This window comes from Anomaloglossus baeobatrachus, chromosome 5 (assembly GCF_048569485.1).
Source record: "Anomaloglossus baeobatrachus isolate aAnoBae1 chromosome 5, aAnoBae1.hap1, whole genome shotgun sequence".
NCBI classification, from domain to species: domain Eukaryota; kingdom Metazoa; phylum Chordata; class Amphibia; order Anura; family Aromobatidae; genus Anomaloglossus; species Anomaloglossus baeobatrachus.
This window is the reverse complement of record NC_134357.1, coordinates 194,586,002-194,609,541: the sequence shown is the minus strand read 5'-3', so window position 1 is coordinate 194,609,541 and position 23,540 is coordinate 194,586,002. Positions and strand designations below refer to the sequence as shown.

The 23,540-nt window shown below is 46.8% G+C and overlaps 1 protein-coding gene across 5 annotated transcripts in view; it reads right to left on the bottom strand.

Moving 5' to 3' along the window:
* The window catches only part of DLG5 (discs large MAGUK scaffold protein 5), a 343,229-nt gene that overhangs the window by 180,983 nt on the left and 138,706 nt on the right, over nt 1–23,540 (bottom strand). For all 5 annotated transcript variants that reach the window (XM_075349077.1, XM_075349073.1, XM_075349078.1 and 2 more), the window contains exons 7-8: nt 6,664–6,976; nt 4,654–4,884 (exon numbers count right to left, since the gene is read on the bottom strand). In XM_075349077.1, the coding sequence (XP_075205192.1) occupies nt 4,654–4,884; nt 6,664–6,976 (544 nt within the window). The remainder of the gene's footprint in view (nt 1–4,653; nt 4,885–6,663; nt 6,977–23,540) is intronic.

Here is a 23,540-nt window from a genome sequence, read left to right as displayed (position 1 = left end):
CCCCATAGCAGTGTCATCCACAGGTCCCCCATAGCAGTGTCATCCACAGGTCCCCCATAGCAGTGCGTTATCCACAGGTCCCCCACAGCAGTGCATCATCCACAGATCCCCCCATAACAGACCCTCCTGTTGAGTCTAAATTGTTAAAATAATGTTTTTTTTAATTTTGCTATCTATTCCCCGCCCCAGTCTGCCTGGCTGGCCTTGGTAGATGTTAGACTGAATGGGATGCATTTCAAACATGCCCCTATCACGTTACAGAAATTACATACCTGGAAGGTGCCCATATAGTTGAACATCTACCAAGGCAAGGCAGCAGACAGGGGCAGGGATAGATATCAAAACCTGACCAACATATTATATATTCTGGGGCTGCGATCAATCAAATATAAGTGCATTTCTCTAACTTTACTTACACATATTTCTGAAATAAAACATCCAATCTCAGAACAAAAAGGTATGCTTAGATGCATCCTAGTGCCAGTATAGCACTGGCTATATATATATATATATATATATATATATATATATATATATATATTTATATTATCATGGCCGGCTTTAGGCATGTGCGACTTGTGCGGCCGCACGGGGCGCCAACGGCCATGCTTCAGGGGGTGCGCTGCAGAGAGGTAAGAAGTTAATTTCCTGCCTCTCTGTGCGGGCGGATGGCCAGGTGCCAGCCTCTCTTTACGGGCGGCCGGGTGCCTGCCTCTCTGTGCGGGCGGGCGGGCCGCCAGCCGCTCTGTGCGGGCGCCGGCCGCTTGTCTGTGCGGGCGGGCGGCCGCTTGTCTGTGCCGACGGGCGGCCGCCTGCCTCTCTGTGCGGGCGCCGACCGCTTGTCTGTGCGGGCGCCAGCCGCTTGTCTGTGCGGGCAGGCGGGCAGCCGCCTGCCTCTCTGTGCGGCGCCGGCCGCTTGTCTTTGCGGGAGGGCGGCCGCCTGCCTCTCTGTGCGGCGCCGGCCGCTTGTCTTTACGGGCCTGCCACTCTGTGCGGGCAAGGAGGCCGGACGGCTGCTTGCCTCTCTGCGCGGGCGGGAGGCTGGACGGCCGGCTGCCTCTCTGCGCGGGCGACCGGATGCCTCTCTGCGCGGGCGACCGGATGCCTCTCTGCGCGGTCGACCGGATGCCTCTCTGCGCGGGCGACCGGATGCAAAATTGGACGCAAAATTGGAAGAAGCCCCTCGCTTTATATACTTTAAGGACACAGAATACCGTCATTGAATAGACACCAGAAATGAAGCCAGTAACAACGGTGCATACATATAGACTTTCAGGATGTTTTTTGCAAATGATTTTTATTTATTTTTTTTTAAATAACTTAATTGCAGTATGCTTAGGACGAGGCTTTTTTGTCATTTTACAGTACATGAAAAAAACAATCGCAGCAGAAAAGCAATACAACCGAGCACCGGGGTCTTGTGATCTGCAGCCAATCAGCGGCTGCTTCACTATCCCTCTTTCAAAACTGTAATCCAGCTGCTGCTGTTTTATGATTTCCTCTGGATATCAGTTTTATCTAATGGATGAGAGAGTAAACCAGCTGCTGATGGGCTGCAGGTCGCCTGTGACATGGTTTGGGGGCACCAAAGGGTAATTTGGCACAGGGCGCATTTAGCCTAAAGCGGGCTTTACACACTGTGATATCGGTCCCGATATCGCTAATGTGGGTACTCGCCCCCATCTGTTGCGCGACACGGGCAAATCGCTGCCCGTGGCGCACAATATCGCCCAGAGCAGTCACACATACTTACCTGCCCGGCGACATCGCTGTGACCTGCAAACCGCCTCCTTTCTAAGGGGGCGGTCCGTGCGGCGTCACAGCGACGTCACTAAGCGGCCGCCCAATAGAAGCGGGTGGGCGGAGATGAGCGGGCGTAACATCCCGCCCACCTCCTTCCTTCCGCATTGTGGCCGGGAGGCAGGTAAGGATAGCTTCCTTGTTCCTGCGGTGTCACACGGAGCGATGTGTGCTGCCGCAGGAACGATGAACAACCTCGTTACTGCTGCAGTAACGATTTTTGAGAATGGACCCCCATGTCACCGATGAGCGATTTTGCACGTTTTTGCAACGATGCAAAATCGCTCATCGGTGTCACACGCAACGGCATCGCTAATGCGGCCGGATGTGCGTCACCAAATCCGTGACCCCAACAAGTACGCATTAGCGATGTCGTAGCGTATAAAGCCCCCTGAAGGCCGGCCCTGTATATTATATATATATATATATATATATATATATATATATGAAAATCATATCTAAATCCTTACCTTGCTTATAGAAATTAGTTTTGTGGTGTTGGAGAAATCGATAAATGAAATTGCATATTATCGAGTTGCAAGTGCAGTGGGTGGGCCTTGCACTTCTAGCTCTCCTGCATCTCTGCCTATTCCCCATCTGCTTGCTAACTCCTGTCTCTGCCTGACCAGTCACTGAAACAAGATCTTGCGATCACACAATTTGCTCGAAGAACCATTGACACTAAATGAGCTAGATCTAGCATTAAGTACTATGTAAAAATAAGTCAAGCAAAATCTGCACTCCCGAATCCAAACCCCCCCCCCCCACTTCTGAGCACAACAATGTCGAAACCACAGTTAATGTCCATGTTTGACATTGTTGTAGTGAAAAGAGCCCGCGTAATTTAAGGAGTGTGTCTTCAGAACCACAAGTTGGGCACAATGTGCGTGCACTACAACGTATTAGGCACGGAAAGGGCTTATTTGCAATGTTTATTTTTGCAACATTCACTGCATTTGACTTCATGGGTGTTTTCCAGTGACTGAATTTTCACTACACCCCTAGATGAACTCCCAGAAGGGTGTAATTTACAAAAACAAAAAGATCACTTGAGGGGTTTTCTGCTGTTCTGGAACTTAGGGGCTCTGCAAATGGAGTTACTGTGATGTTATCAATTGGATTTTAGTCCTACTCACTTTGTGTGGCAACTTGATACTGTTTGCTTCCTGCCCTATTTTAGGGCTTTATCTGATTGCTGCTATGGTCCAGTGGAATCGTTTTGAAAATATTTTTGTTTAAGGGTTTTTTGACTTTCAGGAAAGCGTACCCCAAACGCTGTAAAATCTATAAAATAACAAATGTAGCAGGTACTCATCCTCGCAAGGTCCAACAACGTCTCCCCGCCGTTGCTTGTGGATCGGTAGTTCGGCTGCAGCGACGAAGTCACATTCACATGGACAGCATGGCACAACAGCGTGCATTATCGGTCTACCCATTCAGTGAGCTCAGCGGCAATGTACCTTGGCACAACCGCTAAGCTCAGTTACTGGCTAAAGTGGCGATGTGCACTTTAGAAGTGACAACACTGTTGTAGCCGAAACACTGAAACCCAAGCAGGGACTGGAAGCAGGAAAGGCAAGTACCAGCTCTGTATGGGATTTTAGGTATTTTACAGAGTTTGGTGTCCATTGGCCTTGCCTGAAAGTGGAGAACCACTGTTATGTCAATTTTTCATTATGTGCTTTCTTAATAAATATGCACCCAACTTTTTGGTGATTAGGTGTGGTTGCAGTGAAATCATGGACATATTGCTCCATTTGTAGACAGCCACAAACCTGGCACTGATTGTCCACAATTTCACTGCAACCACAGATCTGCCGCAGATTTATCTCTGTGTGTGACAGGGCCTTTAGTCACAAAAATCTATCCGTTATTGCATGATCCAAAGCTCTTCTTCTTCTAGCTACTGTGAGGAAGAAAGATATAAAATGCTTTTGAGATGTTAATAGGTTATTTACAAGTTACATGCCATGCTGTCCGCATCTAGCTCAAATTGCCGAAGCTGCTGTTGTACCTTTTTGGAATGCTAAACTCTGGCCCTGTTTTGGAGACAGATATGGAAAGTTGCCTGCATTCATAAAGGGCTAAAAAGCCAAGATTACATACAACTGAAATGTGCTGCTAACTATTAGATGCCTGTTACTTTTACATCACAATACATAGTGTCAAAGTCCTGTAACAAAGCACTGAGTACACATTGCAACCAAACATACCTAAATGGTGGATGAGAGCCCAGATCCCCGACCCATAGGTTTCGGTGTAACTCCTTCTACTGGGGGTGTTCGTCTCTAACATGTGCTACCATATACCTACTGTGGGGTGAGGGCGCCATCTGTTGGTACTCACCATTTTTTGTCTCTGCTATTTTTAATCTAAGATTGTCTGTCTGCTTTTTAGCTATTTTTCATCAATAAAATATATACATTTTTTACCATCTAGTCGTTGTACAGAATCGTACGTACCTGTCACACACTGCAATGTAACTTACAATGCCGGATGTGCGTCACTTACGACGTGACCCCGCCGACACATTGTAAGATACATTGCAGCGTGTAAAGCAGGCTTTAGTGACCTTGTTGCCGTCATACTGTTTTACCAATCAAATTGTATATATTTGTATGTTTCCATGTTGGATCAGTAGGCTCCCTTTTATCTCTTATCCTTATAAAACACTATTCTTTATTTCCCCTTTTGCTTTGCCGGTTATCTTCTGTGTCATCCCTCCCTTGAAAGTACAACAACAAAACAGCAGTGCTTCAAATTAAAGCGCAAACTACCAAAATTCAAGCAAATGTGAAAATCTAGAAGAAATAAATCTTGCAACCAACATGTAGACCAAAACATTGTGAGTACCTGTCTGGCTTGATAGTACTCTCTTAGTAGGTGGTCCCTCTGTATGATGGCCTCAGTCCTTTCCTTCCTTGCCACATCCCGTTCTTCCTTCACGGTCTCAATGTCTTTACAGGCTTGATCCAGTTCCTTTTGCGCTTCTGCTTTGTCCTTCACCTCATGGCAGTACTTCTCTAAGAGCTCATTTCTTTCGAAAATTGCTCTATCCCGTTCCACAAGAGCAGAGTTTAGCTCCTGTGTAACAGAAAACAAAAATATATTTTATGTTCGTAACAATATTATTACATTTCAGTCATAGTTTCAGTTTTACAAAAGATAAAGTTCAAGTCCAAAATGTGTGCTTTTCCTTCTCATTTATTTTGTAGTTGTACATGTTGCTCTATAAGTCTGAGGTTGGGCTGATATATAGTTAGGTGCAGAAAAATTTGGACAGTGACACAAGTTTTGGCATTTTAGCTGTTTATCAAAACATATTTAAGATGCAGTTACATAATCAATATTAGTTTAAAGTGCAGATTCTAAGCTCCGGCACCATCCCCCCCCTTACGAAGGCATGCCGAAACGCGCATACGGTTTGGAGGTTGGTGTCGTCACAGCTGCTATTGTTATGGCCTCAGGTAACTATCCATAGCATGATCCATTGATTCTGGTTACATTATTTATACCTCAGCAGTGATCTCTCTTGCCTTGATCATCTGGATTATGGGTTTTTATATATTTAATTGAATCTGGATCTATAAATTATATTGGGCATTACTTACAATTAGATATTGGCCACTACTTATTAATATTTTGATAATCATTTTCAATTATTATAAATTGCTAACTTATGGCGCTTATAGATCAATTGTTCAGCTAATTACTTATTCATTTTTCACTGTTGCACTTTAATTGCTATTGCATTATTTGCACATTTTGTAAACATTTCTTAATGCTGCTAAAATAATATATTACTATCTTCTGGATATATTCCATTGCACATTGCTGCTACTATAATTATTCATTACACTGTTGTTGCATTTTATATTGTAATATTTATATGCAGCCGTCAATTAGCCCAATTAATTATATACTATTTTATTTGATACTACCATCTAGTGGCCCATATTCGTGTTGCATCTTAAATAAATTTATTTCATGATATGTATTGATACCTTATGATTGTATGGTGTTGAATTGCTGTGTCGGACGCATCCCCCTTTTTTGCCGTCATTTTCCTTGCTGAATGTTTTTAATACTGGATTAATAAAATTATGTAATTTTTTTTATTGTTATTTGTGGCTATTATTATGTGAATCGGGTTTCATGGATTATTTATAATAGCCCACCTTTATGTATATGGGGTTAATCATATATTAATAGTGATAGTCTATTGGGGACACACTATATATACCCCTGGTTGGCGTTAATTGGTTTAGAGTGAGCACGGTGTAGATTGCATGGTGCACAGCACAGGGCAGAACAGAGCAGGGAGGGACACAGAAAGACAGAGCAACCTCTGAAACGAGCGTCATGATGTCGCTTCGTTTCAAGGAGGAGAAAGCGGTTACGATTACTGCCACAGACTCTGCCCCCTGATGATGCTTGGTTTGAGTATCCCAGAATGCACTGGATTCTTAAACACAATGTCGTCACAAAGGAAAATATATATATATATATATATATATATATATATATATATATATATATATATATATAAAGAGAATAGGAGTTAGATCGATTAGTTAGGGAATGGGTGGGAATTTTTCATACCAGTATATTAGAAAGAAGCTTAGATTATAGCAGCAAATAGACAGGGATTTAAATGACATACTATGTACTATAGGACTGCTGAAGGTGGGCAACTACTCATTTTTTTCCCCTGTGACACATACTACTTAGTTTCACATATGCACATGTACTACTCAATGACTGTTTTGTCCCTCAAATTAATGGACAGTTAATCACAACACTAAAACAATCCTTATAGCCCCCTACAATGCACAGTATCATTTGGAGAATACGCAGAAGTACCTGTCTTAGAGCTTCCATCTCCTCACTTGCCACTCTCTTCTCACTTGATGTATTTTTCAGCCTTCCCTGTGCTAGCTCAAGTTCCGTTTGCATTTTGTCCATTTCTTTAATGACTTGGTCTCTCTCGCTCATAATTAAGCGATACTCATTAAATACAGAGTCTCTTTCTTCTTTGTATTTTTCAGCATCCTTAACAGCTTTAAGCTGCACGGTCTTAAAACGTGTGGCCTCTGCCTGTAGCCGCTCAATCTCTCTTTGAAGCTCTTTGTTCTGTAATGTCGCCTTATTCAGTTCCTGCTGGATAGAATCGTACCTGTGTATAATAGAAAACACAAGTCAAGGCTACGTAATCAACCCTTAATGGCGCCATAATTGGGACAATCAAACACAGCCTCATTTTTCAAATTTGGCATGTGTCATTTTACATAACAATAACTTTGGAATGCCTTTTTTGTGAATATAAGAATGTTTGTTTTGTGACACATTGTGCTTTATAATAAAAACAAAATTTAAGACAGTGTTTTTAATTTACTATAAGAAAAAAAGAAAATTGAAACTTACAAAAAAAGTTTGAAAAATATGTACTTTTCAAACTGTTAATGAGACTGTTCTTTAACCAGATAGTCATACTAAACAAAAAAGTTAATAATTAACATTCCCCCTACTTTACTTTACCATCATTTATTACACTTCCATTTATCTTTCTGTGTAATAAGGTGGCTGTCAAGTTTAGCAATAATTTTTCACATATTCAAATTATCAGAAACCTATTTTATAGGGGCCAAGTCATGTTTTATGTGTCTTTAAAGGGGTTTACATATTACAATCCCCACACAAAATCATGGCATTTGAAAAAGTGCATCTCTTAAGGTATTCAAATAAGTATTTACGAAACTGGTTAATCCTTCAGGTATTTCACATGAATTAAAGCAAACTAGAGTGAACAAAATTAAAGACTCAAATTTTCATTTTTAACATGATGTAATAGAAAATACCAAGGTAGATCAAGAAAGCACAACCATGCATAACACCAGGGAAAATAAAGGCATATACAGCAACTGCATGTAACAATGGTGTGTGGGTTGTAAATCCCGCACTCAAATATAGTTTTGAAAATTAGAAGAAATTCTTTACTGGAACAAGCAGTTGTGTATAAATAATATTTCGGTCAAACGACCTTCATCAGATTACACTGTGACAGAAAGTGAAAGAAAAAAATGTTGTATATATAAATATAATTTATAGCATGAATAAATTTAATAAACACACATGCATTGATGTATAATCTCATAACATGTTAGATCACAAGACAATTCAAAGACAAGCTCTGATAATAACTCAGAGTGTCAAAACATATATATATATATATATATATATATATATATATATAAAAGTAACAAATGTCTACAAAGGCTGCATCACGGACAAGTATGATTCACTCTTTACTATGTGTCAATATAAATCCTATGAATAAAGGAAAATAAGACATAGGTAGCTGTCATAGAAACTGAGTACTGTGCAGATAAAATATGAATGGTAATGTCATAAAGACATAATTAATATAAAAAGGTTCCCATCATAGATAGCATGGATCCAAGAAAAGGAGAATGAAGGAATAAGTGCACTTACCAACGCTCTGAAAATAGTAGAAATTAATAAGATTTGGATAGAGAACTGCCTCTCCGGGTCCGTGGTGCCTGTATCCTATCTGTCTGACGTCTGGGGTTTAAATAGACCGCCTAATAAGGTAGTGGGAGTATAGAAACTGACAGCGTAACGTCACTTCCGGTACAAATACAGGAAGTGACAGTGCTGGATGGCAGTATGTAAACGGCCTGGTTGCAAACAAGCAGATGCGTGGAAGTGCACAAAACCAACGATTAGGTATGAAATGTATGAAATGTCACGTGGCAGCCGGCCAATAGAAGCGGAGGGGCAGAGATGAGCGGGACGTAAACATCCCGCCCACCTCCTTCCTTCCGCATTACCGGTGGGAGCCACGGGACGCAGGTAAGATCTGTTCATCATTCCCGGGGTGTCTCAAACTGCGATGTGTGGTACCTCGGGAACATTGAACAACCCAACGTGCAATTTTAAGGAAATGAACGACGTGTATGCGATGAACGGTTTTACGTTCAATCTCAATCGCACGTAGCTGTCACACGCTACAACAAAACACAAACGATGCCGGATGTGCGTCACTTACAATGTGACCCCACCGACACATCGTTAGATTTGTTGTAGCGTGTAAAGCCAGCTTAAGTGTGGCTGTAAGATATCTGAAAGCAGGTGGACAAAGAAAAAGAGAGCACTAATAGAGACTGTTGAAAAAGAACAGAAAGGTAAGATATTAATGGCATGCTAAACAACCAGTGTATAATAGAGATGCTGTCAAGACCAGTTCAGTAAAGCATATTCGAACATGCAGAGAGCAGTGGTATGCTGAAAGAGAATAGTGCACCTGTGGCTTCAGCATATCGTGATGTGCAGAGAACCAAGGAGCAGAGTGTGATACAGCAAGGAAAAAACATATGAGCAATACATGATGAAGAGAAAATACCTGGATAGGGAGGACCTGTGGGCACATGTGACGCCAAACCCCAACGAGCATGTTTTGGCATCACCTTTGTCAGGTAAACTACAATTGCATGTGCACAGCAATGCATTATACCAGAGATCAGAGTAATAAAATTAAACAAAAAAAAGTATATACAATATATAAAAATATACATTTGGTATCTCAGGGTCTGGAACTACCTGATCTATAAATATTTTACACTATTTAACCCATTTAGTGAACACCGTAAAAAAAATTTTTAAAAAAAGTGACAAAAAATATGCTTTTCCATCATGCTGCTGAAAAAAAAATTGGAATAAAACGCAATCAAAAAGACGCATGTAAATAAAAATGAAATCATCTTGTCCTACTAAAAAACAAACCCCAACTCAGCTCCATCAACAGAAAAAATAAAGAAGGGAATTTTGTTTACTTACCGTAAATTCCTTTTCTTCTAGCTCCAATTGGGAGACCCAGACAATTGGGTGTATAGCTATTGCCTCCGGAGGCCACACAAAGTATTACACTTAAAAGTGTAAGGCCCCTCCCCTTCTGGCTATACACCCCCAGTGGGATCACTGGCTCACCAGTTTTAGTGCCAAAGCAAGAAGGAGGAAAGCCAATAACTGGTTTAAAGACCAATTCAATCCGAGGAAACATCGGAGAACTGAACCATACCACATGAACAACATGTGTACCCGAAAAAACAGAAAAACCCCGAGAAAACAGGGCGGGTGCTGGGTCTCCCAATTGGAGCTAGAAGAAAAGGAATTTACGGTAAGTAAACAAAATTCCCTTCTTCTTTTTCGCTCCTAATTGGGAGACCCAGACAATTGGGACGTCCAAAAGCAGTCCCTGGGTGGGTAAAAGAATACCTCGTGATAGGGCCGTCAAACAGCCCTTTCCTACAGGTGGGCAATCGCCGCCTGAAGGACTTATCTACCTAGGCTGGCGTCTGCCGAAGCGTAGGTATGCACCTGAAAATGCTTGGTAAAAGTATGCAGACTCAATCAGGTAGGTGCCTGACACACCTGCTGAGCCGTAGCCTGGTGCCGTAATGCCCAGGATGCACCCACGGCTCTGGTAGAATGGGCCTTCAGCCTTGAGAGAACCAGAAGCCCAGTAGAACTGTAGGTTTCAAGAATTGGTTCCTCGATCCCCCGAGCCAGGGTGGATTCAGAAGCTTGCGACTGTTTACGCCGACCAGCGACAAGGACAAAGAGTGCATCCGGGTGGCGCAGGAGCGCCATGCGGGAAGTAGAACCTGAGTGCTCTCACCAGAACCAACAGATGCAAATCCTTCTGAAATTGATGGACTGGACGAGGACACAAAGAAGGTGAGGTGATATCCTGATTGATATGAAAGTGGGATACCACCTTAGGGAGAAATTCCGGAATCGGACGCAGAACTACCCTGTCCTGGTGAAGGACCAGGAAGGGAGATTTGTATGAGAGCGTTGCTAGCTCGGAAACTCTCCTAAGAGACGAGACCGTTACTAGAAGGCCACTTCCCGAGAAAAGCGGGAAGGGAGACCTCTTTCAAAGGCTCGAAAGGCGGCATCTGGAGAGCAATTAGAACCTTGTTCAGATCCCAGGGCTCTAACGGCCGCTTGTACGGAGTGCTGAGACGACAAACTCCCCGTAGGAACGTGCGTACCTGAGGAAGTCGTTTCTGAAAAAATACAGATAGCGCTGAGACTTGTCCCTAAAGGGAACTGAGCGACAACCCTTTTTCCAACCTAGATTGCAGGAAGGAAGGAAACATAGACGATGCAACCGGCCAGGGAGAAACACCCTGCGCCGAGCACCGAGATAAGAATATCTTCCACGTCCTGTGGTCAATCTTGGCGGACGTTGGTATGCTAGCCTGTCTCATGGTGGCAACCACGTCCTGAGGTAATCCTGACGACACTAGGTTCCAGGACTCAATGCCACACCATCAGGTTGAGGGCCGTAGAATTCAAATGGAAGAATGGCCCTTGAGACAGCCAGTCTGATTGGTCTGGTAGTGCCCCCGGTTAGCCTACCGTGAGGCACCACAGAACTGGGAACCACAACATCCTCGGCCAATCTGTAGCGACGAGGATGGCGCGGCCGCAGTCGGTCCTGATCTAGCGCAGCACTCTGGGCAACAATGCCAGAGGTGGCACATAAGGTAGCTGGAACTGCGACCAATGCTGAACTAAGGCGTCTGCCGCCAGAGCTCGATGATTGTGAAACCGTGCCATGAAGCTGGCACATTGTTGTTGTGCCGTGACGCCATTAGATCGACGTCCGGCCTCTGTCAGCGGCGCCAGATCTCCTGAAACCCGTCCGGGTGAAGAGACCATACCCTTTCGGCCACACCCCGGCGACTTAGGAAGTCAGCTTCCTAGTTTTCCACGCCTGGGATGTGAACTGTGGATATGGTGGATGCCGTGTCTTCCACCCACATCAGAACCTGCCGGACTTCCTGGAAGGCTTGCCGGTTGCGCGTTCTTCCTTGGTGGTTGATGTATGCCACCGCTGTGGAGTTGTCCGACTGAAGTCGGATTTGCTTGCTGTCCAGCTGCTGTTGGAAGGTTTGTAGGGCAAGATACACTGCTCTGTGTTCAAGAACATTGATCTGAAGGGTGGACTCTTGCTGAGTCCACGTACCCTGAGCGCTGTGGTGGAGAAAAACTGCTCCCCACCCTGATAGACTCGCGTCTGTCGTAACTATCGCCCAGGATGGGGATAGGAAGGACCTTCTTTTTGACCATGAGGTGGGAAGAAGCCACCACCGTAGAGATTCCTTGGCCGCCTGAGAAAGAAGACGACTCTGTTGAGGGAGGTCGACTCCCCGTCCCATTGGCGGAGAATGTCACATTGTAGTGGACGCAGATGAAACTGCGCGAAAAGAACTGCCTCCATTGCTACCATCTTACGTAGGAAGTGCATGAGGCGTCTCAATGTGTGCGACTGGTTCTTAAAGAAGAGATTGCAGCCCGTAGTGAATGCTGTTTGTCTAGCGGAAGCTTCACTATCGCTGAGAGAGTATGAAACTCCATGCCTAGATATGTTAGCGATAGGGTCGGGGTCGGAACTGACTTCAAAAAGTTGATGATCCACCCAAAACTCTAGAGAGTCTCCAGCGCAACGTTCGGGCAGTGTCGGCATGTTTCCTAAGAGAGTGCCTTGACAAGTAGATCGTCTAAATATGGGATCACAGAGTGACCCTGAGAGTGCAGGACTGTGACTACTGCTGCCCTGACCTTGGCGAAGACCAGTGGGACTGTCGCTAGCCGGAAGGTAGAGCTACGAACAGAAGGTGTTCGTCTCCTATAACGAAGCGTAGAAACGCTAGTGCTCTGGATCAATCGGCACGTGTGGATAAGCATCCTTGATGCCTAATGATGCTAGGAAATCTCCTTGGGACATTGAGGCGATGACATGGCGGAGGGATTCCATCCGGAACCGCCTGGTGTCCACGAGCTTGCTGAGCAGTTTTAGATCCAGAACGGGACGGAACGGCCCGTTCTTATAGGCACCGCAAATAATTTGGGGTAAAAACCGTGACCTTGTTCCTGAAGAGGAACGGGGGTCATCACTCTTTCTGCCTATAGAGTGCACCCTGTTTGCAGAAGAGCAGCGGCTCGGCCGGGAGGTGGAGAAGTTCTGAAGAATCGAGTTGGAGGACGAGAAGTGAGCTCTATCCTGTACCCGTGAGACAGAATGTCTCACACCCAACGGTCATTGACCTATGGCAGCTAAATATCGCCAAGGCGGGTGAGCCTGCTACCGACCGAGGATGCGGAGAGAGGAGGCCGCAAGTCATGAGGAAGCCGCCTTGGAAGCGGGTTTTCAGACTGTCTCTTTTTTGGGCGTGACTGAGCCCGCCAAGAATCTGAGCTCCTCTGATCCTTTTGAGTCCACATTGGACGAGGAAAAATGGGACCTGCCCGAGCCTCGAAAAGACCGAAACCACGACTGCCTCCTGCTCTGTTGGGGTTTGTTGTGTCCGGGCTGAGGAAAGGATGAATCCTTACCCCTGGACTGTTTAATGGTTACATCCAAACGCTCACCAAACAGTCGGTCAGCAGAAAAAGGCAACTGGTTAAGCAACCTTTTTTGGAAGCAGAATCTGCCTTCCATTCACTTAACGAGCAGACCAGGCTCTGCTTAAAAACACGGAGCAGCGGAGGCTACTGCCGTACGGTTCGCAGAGTCTAGGGCAACCTGAATCGCGTAAGAAACAAATGCAGACATTTGAGAGGTTAAGGATGCCACCTGCGGCACAGATGTACGTGTAACCGTGTCAATCTGTGTAAGATAAGCTGAAATAGCTTGGAGTGCCCCAAGGGTGAGAATGCTGGAGCCAACGGTGCGCCGACAGTCTCATAGATGGATTTAGACCAGAGATCCATCTGTCTGTCAGTGGCATCTTTAAGTGCAGCTCCATCTCCCACTGCAACTATGGATCTAGCTACAAGCCTGGAGATTGGAGGATGCCGCTTGGGACACTGGGTCCAGTCCTTGACCACGTCAGGGGGCAGGGATAACGTGTATCCTAAGCCGTTTGGAGAAGCGCATATCTGGATAAGTGTGGTGTTCCTGGACTGCCTCTCTGAAGGCAGAGTGGTCCAGAAAAATACGTGAAGCTGACTCCTCCACTGGAGGAGCTGGGTGAGAAATAACCAACATTCTATTGATGGACGCTATAAGATTATTCACTATGGCGTCACCATTAGGTGTATCCAGATTGAGAGCGGTCTCAGGATCAGAATCCTGAGCCGCTACTTCCGCCTCATTACACAGAGAGTCCTTCTGCTAGGACCCTGATGAAACCGAGGGCCGCTCATAGTGAGCCCGCTTAGGCTGTCTGGGACTGACGTCTGTGCAGAGCCGTGACTCTGGGATGCGTGTGACATTCCCGGAGCTGTTAGTTGTTCACACTGAGGGGGGCCATGGATCAATGATTCAACAGTGCCCATGTTGTGAGAGACATGTCCGGACTGCTAGGCTTCTAGTATCATAGCCATAGTCTCAGAAAATCTGTCAGTAAATACTGCAGACACCGTCCTCATCCTCTGGCCATTAGCAGAGACTCCGGCTGAGTTGGATATAATGGGGGTCTATGTAACCTGCCGGCCGTATAGCCGTACATGCTGTACCGGCTGCATAGAAAAACATGTGGTTCTGCACCTTTGTTTTACACAGAGAATATGCTGATAACTCCTCCGCACAATCCAGGAGGGTATATACAACGTGCGACCAAACAGTGCAATGTATATAGTACAAGCATATCTATAAGTGCACTTCTGCACTAGTGGGGTTAGCACCACAGGTGCTGCTTAACGCCTGTTGCAGCGATTGTGTGACTATCAGAATGCCAGGGTCTTCCACACTTGTCTCTGTATCGTACAGAAACTGACACTAATGGCTGCCGGCGTCCTTGTAGAGAAGGAAGCCGTGGGCGTGCCTGAGAAAGTGCGGGAATCCGGTTTCACAGTGCACACAGTGAGAGGGGTGGAGTATGCAAAACATACTCCAGCTCTCAGCGCTGCTGTGCTATGCAGCGTCACGCCCCTACCCTGACCGTCAGGCCTGTGGGCGGTAACGAAGGGAGACTAGGCCCAGAAGCCGGGGACTCGAGTTAATAAGCGCGGCCGGCATATCAGTGCTGGCCGGCGCGGAAGTCCCCGGCGCACCACAAATCCCAGCGGCGCCTTAAATAAAAATGGCAGCGGCGGTTAGCGCAGTAGTCACCCAATACACTAACACACCCAGCAACGCTGTGGTGTGCGATGGCACTAGTGCGGACAGCGCCGCTGTCCCTGGCGCACTAACACACCCAGCAGTGCTGCCGTGTGTCTGCACGGTCCCCACAGGGACACAGAGTACCTCCATGTAGCAGAGCCATGTCCCTGAAGATACTCCGCTCCATGTCCAGCAGATACCAGGGGCTGTGGATGGAGCACGGTCTCAGTGCCTGGAGACCGATAGAATCCCACTTCACCCAGAGCCCTGTAAAAAGGGATGGGGAAGGAAGCAGCATGTGGGCTCCAGCCTCCGTACCCGCAATGGGTACCTCAACCTTAACAAACACCTCCGACATGAAGTGGGGTGAGAAGGGAGCATGCTGGGAGCCCTGTATGGGCCCTCTTTTCTTCCATCCGACATAGTCAGCAGCTGCTGCTGACTAAACAGTGGAGCTATGCGTGGATGTGTTGCCTCCTTCGCACAAAGCACAAAACTGGTGAGCCAGTGATCCCACTGGGGGTGTATAGCCAGAAGGGGAGGGGCCTTACACTTTTAAGTGTAATACTTTGTGTGGCCTCCGGAGGCAATAGCTATACACCCAATTGTCTGGGTCTCCCAATTAGGAGCGAAAAAGAAATAGCTATAGCTCTTAGAACATAGCAAATGCAAAAACAATTAATGTTTTTACATAATAGAGTTTGTATTGGTCAAAAGCGGCCAAACATAAAAATTTTTTTACAAATGTTGCATCGCTGTAATCATACTGACCCAAAGAATGAAGCGGTCTTTGCGCTTTTAAGAAAACAAACCCTCACATGACTGTCAGCAGAAAAATCATAGCTCTCAAAATATGGTGATGGAAACATTTTTTTTTTTTTTGAAAAAAAAAAGCGTTTTTAAATGTGTGATACTAGATAAACATAAAAAAACGATATACATCTGGTGTCGCTTTATTCGCATCATCCTGAAAAATAAAGCACAGACTCAGCTTTGTTTCAGAGAGGGGCATAGTCTGTGACAGTGAAAAAATAGAATACCAGTAAAATCGTAGTTAGGGAATTGTAGGAAATGTTTAATACACGTATATTAGAAAATACCTTAGATTACAGCACCAACTAGAGATTTAGAATCAAATTTAGTTAGACTTCGAACCACCCCTTTAAGCATGCGTAAAAGGTCAACCAGAATTTTGTATACTCCTGAAAATACAGACAACTCTGTGGCCAGTGGAGTCCAGAATAACTCTGCTGCCTCATAGTGAATGGATGCCTCAAGGGTGTTATCTGAATCACGTCATACGGAGATTTAGCTAGAAAGCCCAAAATAAGTGCTCAGCATAGACCACAGGATAAATGTTATCTAAAATTTTATGTAACATGTTCCCAATAACAGCTTCAACTCAATCCACAAAAAAAAACAACAAATCCTCACTCAGGTCCGTCGTCTCTCAATGGAAAAATATGGGGTTTTCACGTTACTGGTAACACAAAGGCTCCGCAAAAAGCCCTTCTGAGCCACACAGTGTGCCTAAACCACATTTAGCATTTCTGTAGTGATGAGAGCCCGCTTAATATACAGAGTGCATGTCCTTAGAAGCACAAGCTGGGCAAAATGGATGGGCACTACAAAGGAAGATTTTCCATTGTCACTCAGCAACATCCATTGCTGCTTGCTTCTGGAAAACACTTATTGGGTCAATATCTTCACTACACCTGTAGATAAATTCCCAGAGGGTTAAAATGAGGGATTCTGGAACTTAGGGGCTCTGCATGTGGAGTCTACAAACTATGCTAGAAAAATCTGTGTTCCAAAAGCCAAATAGTGCTCCTTGCCTTTAAGAGTCTCGCCATGTGGCTAAGCAGTACTCTACAAACACATGAGGGGTATTGCCACGTCCATAATGTAACTTTTAATAATGTTAGGTTAAAAAGGACCAACAAACATATATGCGCAATAGCGCCTAGAAAAGACGTCACTATCTGTGTTGCCCTTCACAAAGGTGCTAGTAGGGGGCTCATTCACAGAGGGACAGTCAACATTAACAGCAGCAAAAGATTCCCATATAAACAAAGTACTGAACAGGGAATTAATTAGGAGGGAACGATCTCACCAGTCTTCAACACACTGTATATGGGCGTTCCCCAGTCATCATCATGTGTCAAACTGAAACCACCAATCAGATCCCCTGGCTTTACCAGGTATTCAAAAGGATCCACAGAAATAGGTTCCAACAGACAGACTATAAAAGATTTTCCTCTCAACGCGTTTCATCATATCCTCAGGAGAGTGTGAAATATGTCCAAACGATGACAAGTGTCCAACAGAGGACCGGCATAACAGCCACAAGGTCCAGACACGTGGCACGCATGGATGACTGTCCCTCTGTGAATGAGCCCCCTACTAGCACCTTTGTGAAGGGCAACACAGATAGTGACGTCTTTTACTAGGCGCTATTGCGCATAAATGTTTGTTGGTGCTTTTTAACCTAACATTATTAAAAGTTACATTTTAGGCGTGATTTTTTACTGGGTTACCTAGCTACCATTATTATTTTCTACTATTGGTTTACCCCATCCAGTGGCTTTCCTTGTATTGCCACGTCCAGCAGAAATTATCTGCCAAATTTTGTTGCCATTTTTAGTCATTTCCCTGCGTGAAAATGTAAAATATGGGACTAAAAGTTTTTATTAAAAATGTAATTATTTTTTCTTCACTGATCAATGGCATAAAATTCTGTGAGGAATGCGCTCCAAACAGCATCAACATGCTATAAACACTTTTTACTGTGTAGTATAGAATTTTTTTAAATATAGTAATACTTTGGCTTACCAGTTTAATTCATTCTGTGACTGATCTCTTAACCTCTTTCTTCAGTCAAATTAAATTTCCCTATTAAAATTAATTCAAGTGCTATTAATCTGTTCTAGCCCTTACTTATGGCTCATCATCATATATGGCCCGATCCTGGTAGTGTATATATGATCCCTCAACCTGGTACAGTACATACTGTATTATCCCCATCCTGGTACATAGCCCCCATCCTGATATAAATGATATCCCATCTTTGTACATGCCTCCCACCCTGGTACTTTATATATGATCCCCTATCTGGTACATTTCCCCCATCCTGGTACAGTACATATGATCCCCATCCTAGTGCATAACTCCCATCCTGATATGGTACATGGTCCCCATTACGTCATACACTTAAAAAGAAACAAATTATACCCCCCCATAGCACGGTGTCCTCATCTCATGCAGGCAGCTTGACAGTGATCAGTTGACGTGCTCCCCCACGCTGTTAGCTGCCTCCATTAGATGAGGACACCATGCTGCAGGGGACTGGATGCAGGTTGAATATAAACGGATTTTTATGTACTCACCGTAAAATCGTTTTCTCTTAGCCATCATTGGGGGACACAGGACCATGGGTGTTATGCTGCCTATTCATAGGAGGACACTAAGTAGATGCGAAAGCATAGCTCCTCCTCTGCAGTATACACCCCCTGGCCGGGCCAGGCAACCTCAGTTTTAGTACACAAGCAGTAGGAGACAAAAACCAGTAAAAACTTCTCAACAGAGGAACATGAGAAAAGAAGAGTCATAACCAAATAAGGTACTGAGAGAACCAAGGCCCAACAGGGCAACAGGCTGGGTGCTGTGTCCCCCAATGATGGCTAAGAGAAAACGATTTTACGGTGAGTACACAAAAATCCGTTTTTCTCTGATGCCTCATTGGGGGGGACAGGATCATGGGACGTCCTAGAGCAGTCCATGGGTGGGAAACATAAAAGACGACAACAAAACCCAAGGACTAGGAACCAGTCCCAGACAGTCTGGAGCGCCTACTGACAGAGGTGCTCTACTGCCGTTTGCAGAATTTTCCTACCCAGATTTGCCTCAGTTGAAACCTGGGTATGGACTCTGTAATGCTTTGAAAACGTATGTAGGCTAGACCAGGTCGCAGCCTTACACACCTGTTCCACTGAAGCCTGATGCCGAATGGCCCACGAAGCGCCATCTGCTCGCGTGGAATGAGCCCGCAGCCCACTAGGAATGGGCTTGAGTTGCAAGCGGTAGACTTCCTGGATCGCAGAGCGAATCCAGAGAGCCAGAGTCGCCTTTGAAACTGCCTGTCCCTTCTTAGGCCCCTCAGGAATGACGAACAAAGAGTCCGTTTTCCTAAAGGGGGCTGTCCTGGATATGTAATATCTGAGAGCTCTGATGAGGTCTAAAGAATGCAGAGACCTTTCCACCCTATGAACCGGGTGTGGACAAAAGGAAGGCAGAACAATGTCCTCGTACAAATGAAACGGGGTAAGAACCTTTGGAAGGAAATCCGGAAAGGGGCGCAGAACCAAATTGTCCTGATGAAAGATCAGAAAAGTCTCGCGGCAAGAGAGTGCTGCTAGCTCCGAAACCCGTCTGATGGAAGTAATTGCCACCAGGAATGTTACCTTCAAGGACAGAAGAGCAAGGGAGGATTTCTTGAGGGGATCGAAGGGAGACCTCTGGAGACGGTCCAGAACGAGGTTGAGGTCCCATGGTTCCAGCGGCCGTTTGTACGGGGGAACTAGATGGGAAACGCCCTGGAGGAAGGTCTTGACTTGCGGTTTTTGAGCCAGGCGGCATTGGTAGAAGATTGAGAGCGCTGAGACCTGCCCTTTAAGGGGACTGAGAGCCAACCCCGCTTGCAAGCCAGACCGTAGAAAGTCGAGAATTCTGGGGAAGGCCAGAGGCATAGCCTGGACGTTAGTTTCCCTGCACCATGAAAGGAAGATTTTCCACGTACGGTGGTAAATGCGGGATGAAGCAGGCTTTCGGGCACTGATCATGGTGGAAATAACCACGGGGGAGAATCCCGCTCTTGTTAATACCCACGTCTCAATGGCCATGCCGTCAGCTTCAGGGCTCTGGAGTTCTGAAGGGAAAAGGGCCCTTGGGTCAGCAAGTCTGGGATGTCTGGAAGGCGCCACGGTGCGTCTGTGAGCATTTGTACTAATTTGGAGTACCAGGCGCGCCTGGGCCAGTCCGGTGCTATCAGTATCACTGGGACTCCCTCTGCCTTGATCTTCCTGATTACCCGCGGCAGCAGGGGTAGAGGTGGAAATATGTAAGGCAGGCGGAATTGGTGCCAGGAGCAGACTAGAGCATCCGCGCCGATGGACTGCGGGTCGCGTGACCTGGCTATGAACGCAGGTACCTTTGCATTCAACCTTGAGGCCATTAGGTCCACGTCTGGTGTGCCCCAGCGAGTGCAGTTATGTAGAAACACAGCTGGGTGGAGAGACCATTCTCATTCCAGCCTTGGCGACTTAGAAAGTCTGCTGCCCAGTTCTCTACCCCCGGTACGTGTACCGCTGATATCACTGATCCCGACGATTCAGCCCAGCTGAGGATCTTGTGGGCCTCGAGATAAGCCACTTTGCTGCGGGTGCACCCCTGCCGATTGATATAGGCTACAGCTGTCACATTGTCCGATTGGACTCGAATCTGACGACCCGCTAGCAGAGGGCAGAACGCTCTGAGCGCGAGGAAGATCGCGCGGAGTTCCAGGAGGTTTATGGGTAGGAAAAGACTCCTGGGGCGTCCAACGTCCTTGAGCAGAGCGGTGCCGGTACACTGCTCCCCAGCCTAGGAGGCTGGCGTCCGTGGTCAGGACCAGCCAGTTCACTGGGAGAAAAGATCTCCCCTTCGATAGGGATGAGGACCGAAGCCACCAGCGGAGTGCGTACCTAACTGAAGGCGTCAGGTGAAGATGTCTGTCCAGGGAGAAGGGGCTCTTGTCCCAGGCCGCTAGAAGGGCTAGCTGCAGTGGGCGGAGGTGCAGTTGAGCAAAGGGTACTGCTTCCATAGCTGCCACCATCCTGCCGAGCACTTTCATGCTGAATCGAATGGAGCGAGACGGAGGACGTAGAAGGCAGCATACCGCTCGTTGAAGAGCGATCGCCTTGTCCTGAGGGAGAAGGATCAAGCCCCGACAGGTGTCCAGGGACATGCCCAGGAAGGTGTGATCTGGGGCGATAGGTATGTGCAGGTACGCGTCCTTGATATCTATGGAGGCGAGGAATTCCCCTTCGACCATGGATGCAATAATGGACCTTAGGGACTCCATTCTGAATCTCCGTACGTGCACATGTTTGTTTAGGTGTTTGAGGTCCAGGATGGGTCGAACTGACCCATCCTTTTTGGGGACCACAAAGAGGTTGGAATAAAAAACCCCCGAACTTCTTGTCGTCTGGGACAGGTATTATCACTCCTGCTATTTGGAGCGAGTGGATTGCTGAGAAAAAAGCTTCGCGTCATTTTCGAGTCTTTGGGGGGTTTGAGAGAAAGAACCGACTCGGGGGTCGGGTCCGAAATTCTATGTGGTAACCGGAAGACACAAGGTCTCGCACCCATTTGTCGTCTGAGGCGGCAGCCCAGATGTGATGAAAGAGCCGCAGTCGACCTCCTACAATGAGTGTGTCTTCCGGGGCGCCGAAAAAGTCATGAGGGGGAAAAACGTCGTGGCTGAGTCTCCCTAGTCCTGGACTGTTTCGGTCTAGGCTGCCATGACGAAGTGGGTTTCGAGGAGAGCTGAGAAGGTCGGTCCCTGCGTAGTCCGCGGCTGGTGGCGGGGACAGCACGGGACCAACCAAATGAGTTCCGAAAGGAGCGGAACAAGGACTGTGGACGTCTGGTGAAGGACGTCCTGGACTTCAGCTGGGGGAGGGAGGTACTCTTTCCTCCCGTGGCGTCAGAAATGAGCTTGTCCAGACGTTCGCCAAACAATCGGTCTGGAAAAAAGGGAAGGCCCGTGAGAGACTTCTTGGAGGCAGAGTCCGCTCGCCATTGTCGAAGCCAGAGAGATCTACGGATGGCTATGGTATTTGAGGCGGCAAACGCTGCGCAGGTAGCAGCGTCCATGGAGGCCTGCATGAGGTACTCCGCCGCAGCGGCAATTTGAGCTGTTACCTCTGTGAAGGTATGAGTGAACTGGGATTCCTCAAGCGAAGTGTTAAGGGATTCTGCCCAGACCGAGATCGCCTTTGCGACCCACACAGCGGCAAAGGAGGGCGAGAGGGAGGAACCCGCAGCCTCAAAACCAGAGCGGGCGAGATGCTCCACCTGTCTGTCTGGTCCTTGATGGAGGAACCATCGGGTAAAGACAGGAGCGTCTTTGTGGTAAGGCGGGAGACCGGGGGGTCGACCGAGGGCGGATCGGCCCAGCCCTTAGGGGCAGGTGAGAAAAAGAGTTTTCGGTTACCTAAGCGCCTGTCAGGCGTCTCCATTTGCTTTGTGAGGATATCCTGAAACTCTGGGTGATCAGCGAAAACCTTTTGGGGTTTCCTTGCCCTCTTAAAGGAGACCGCATGGTCGGTGGTAGTGGATGGGGGATCCTCCACATGCAGAGTTTGGTTGATTGCTGCTATAAGGGAGTCTATTGCAGTTTGATCATCTGGGGAGGCAGAAACCAAGGAATCCTCTTGGTATAAACAGCATTCCCCCTCCTCCAGCTCTTCAGAAGCCGTGGAGCGTGTGGGAGAGCCTGCCCTGTGTGCTCCCGAGGGAGAGCCCGCTGGAGACACCCGGCCGTGTGCTCTTTTCCTGATCCCTGCAACCGGTGAAGCATGTGCCCGGATTACCTCAGAAGGATCCTCCATAGGGGTATCCTCAGGCTCCGTTCCGTCCAGGGACCCAGAAGGGTGAGGAGGAGGACATTGCATAGCCAGCACCAGGTTCTGTGACAGTTTTTCCATGGATTGGGACAGAAACTGTGCCCATACCGGTGGGCTGGGAGCCCTAGGCTCTGGGCTGACTGTTGCGGCGGTGGTGGCAGGGGGGTCTTGGGGGGCTATAGGGGCACAGGACTCACAGAGAGAAGAGGTGTGTTTACATGGTAGCTCAGCGTGGCAGGCAGTGCAGGCTGAATAATAGACTATGTGGGCCTTAGCACTCTTAGTGCCCTTAGAATCCTGCATGTTCCTAATAGGAGTATGCCAGGAAGGGGAGCAATGCTCAGCAGAGCTACAAGTGAAGCAAGCACCTCACCAGAATCAGCCGATGGCCCTGTCCTCAGGAAGGATTAAGCTCTATGGAGATCTTCGCACGCTTTCCTGGGAGGGAGGGAGCTTCTGATAGTTTTCCTCCCTCTCCCTCCAGTCAGCACACAGCTTGTCACCGGTGGTTATCAGCCGGCATTTCTGCTAGAGCAAATAAACAGAGCAAATAAACATGAGCCCTGGGCCCTCCCCCTGCCACCGGGAAATTATCTGCAGGACTTTCTGCAAACAGGAGTGACTTCCCCCCTCCTCCATCCAGCAAGCTAAAGAAAAGTTAACACTGTGTGTGCAGGATCCTTGGGGCTATCCTCCTTGCACTCAGCAAGGGACTTTCTCATAATAAATACTGTAAATGTCCTGGGAGCCTTCCCTGCAGCTTCTTTTCTCCCTTTATCTGGAAAACCAGTCAGGGGGGATCTCACCTTAAAACACTGCTTCAGTCCAGGCAGTGAAAATAGCAGAGTCAGCTTGCTGTGTCCGGTCACACCGGTGCCATATTCAACTCAGAGCCTGCAAAGAGGGGCTGAGGAATTGGTGCCATATTCAACTAAGAG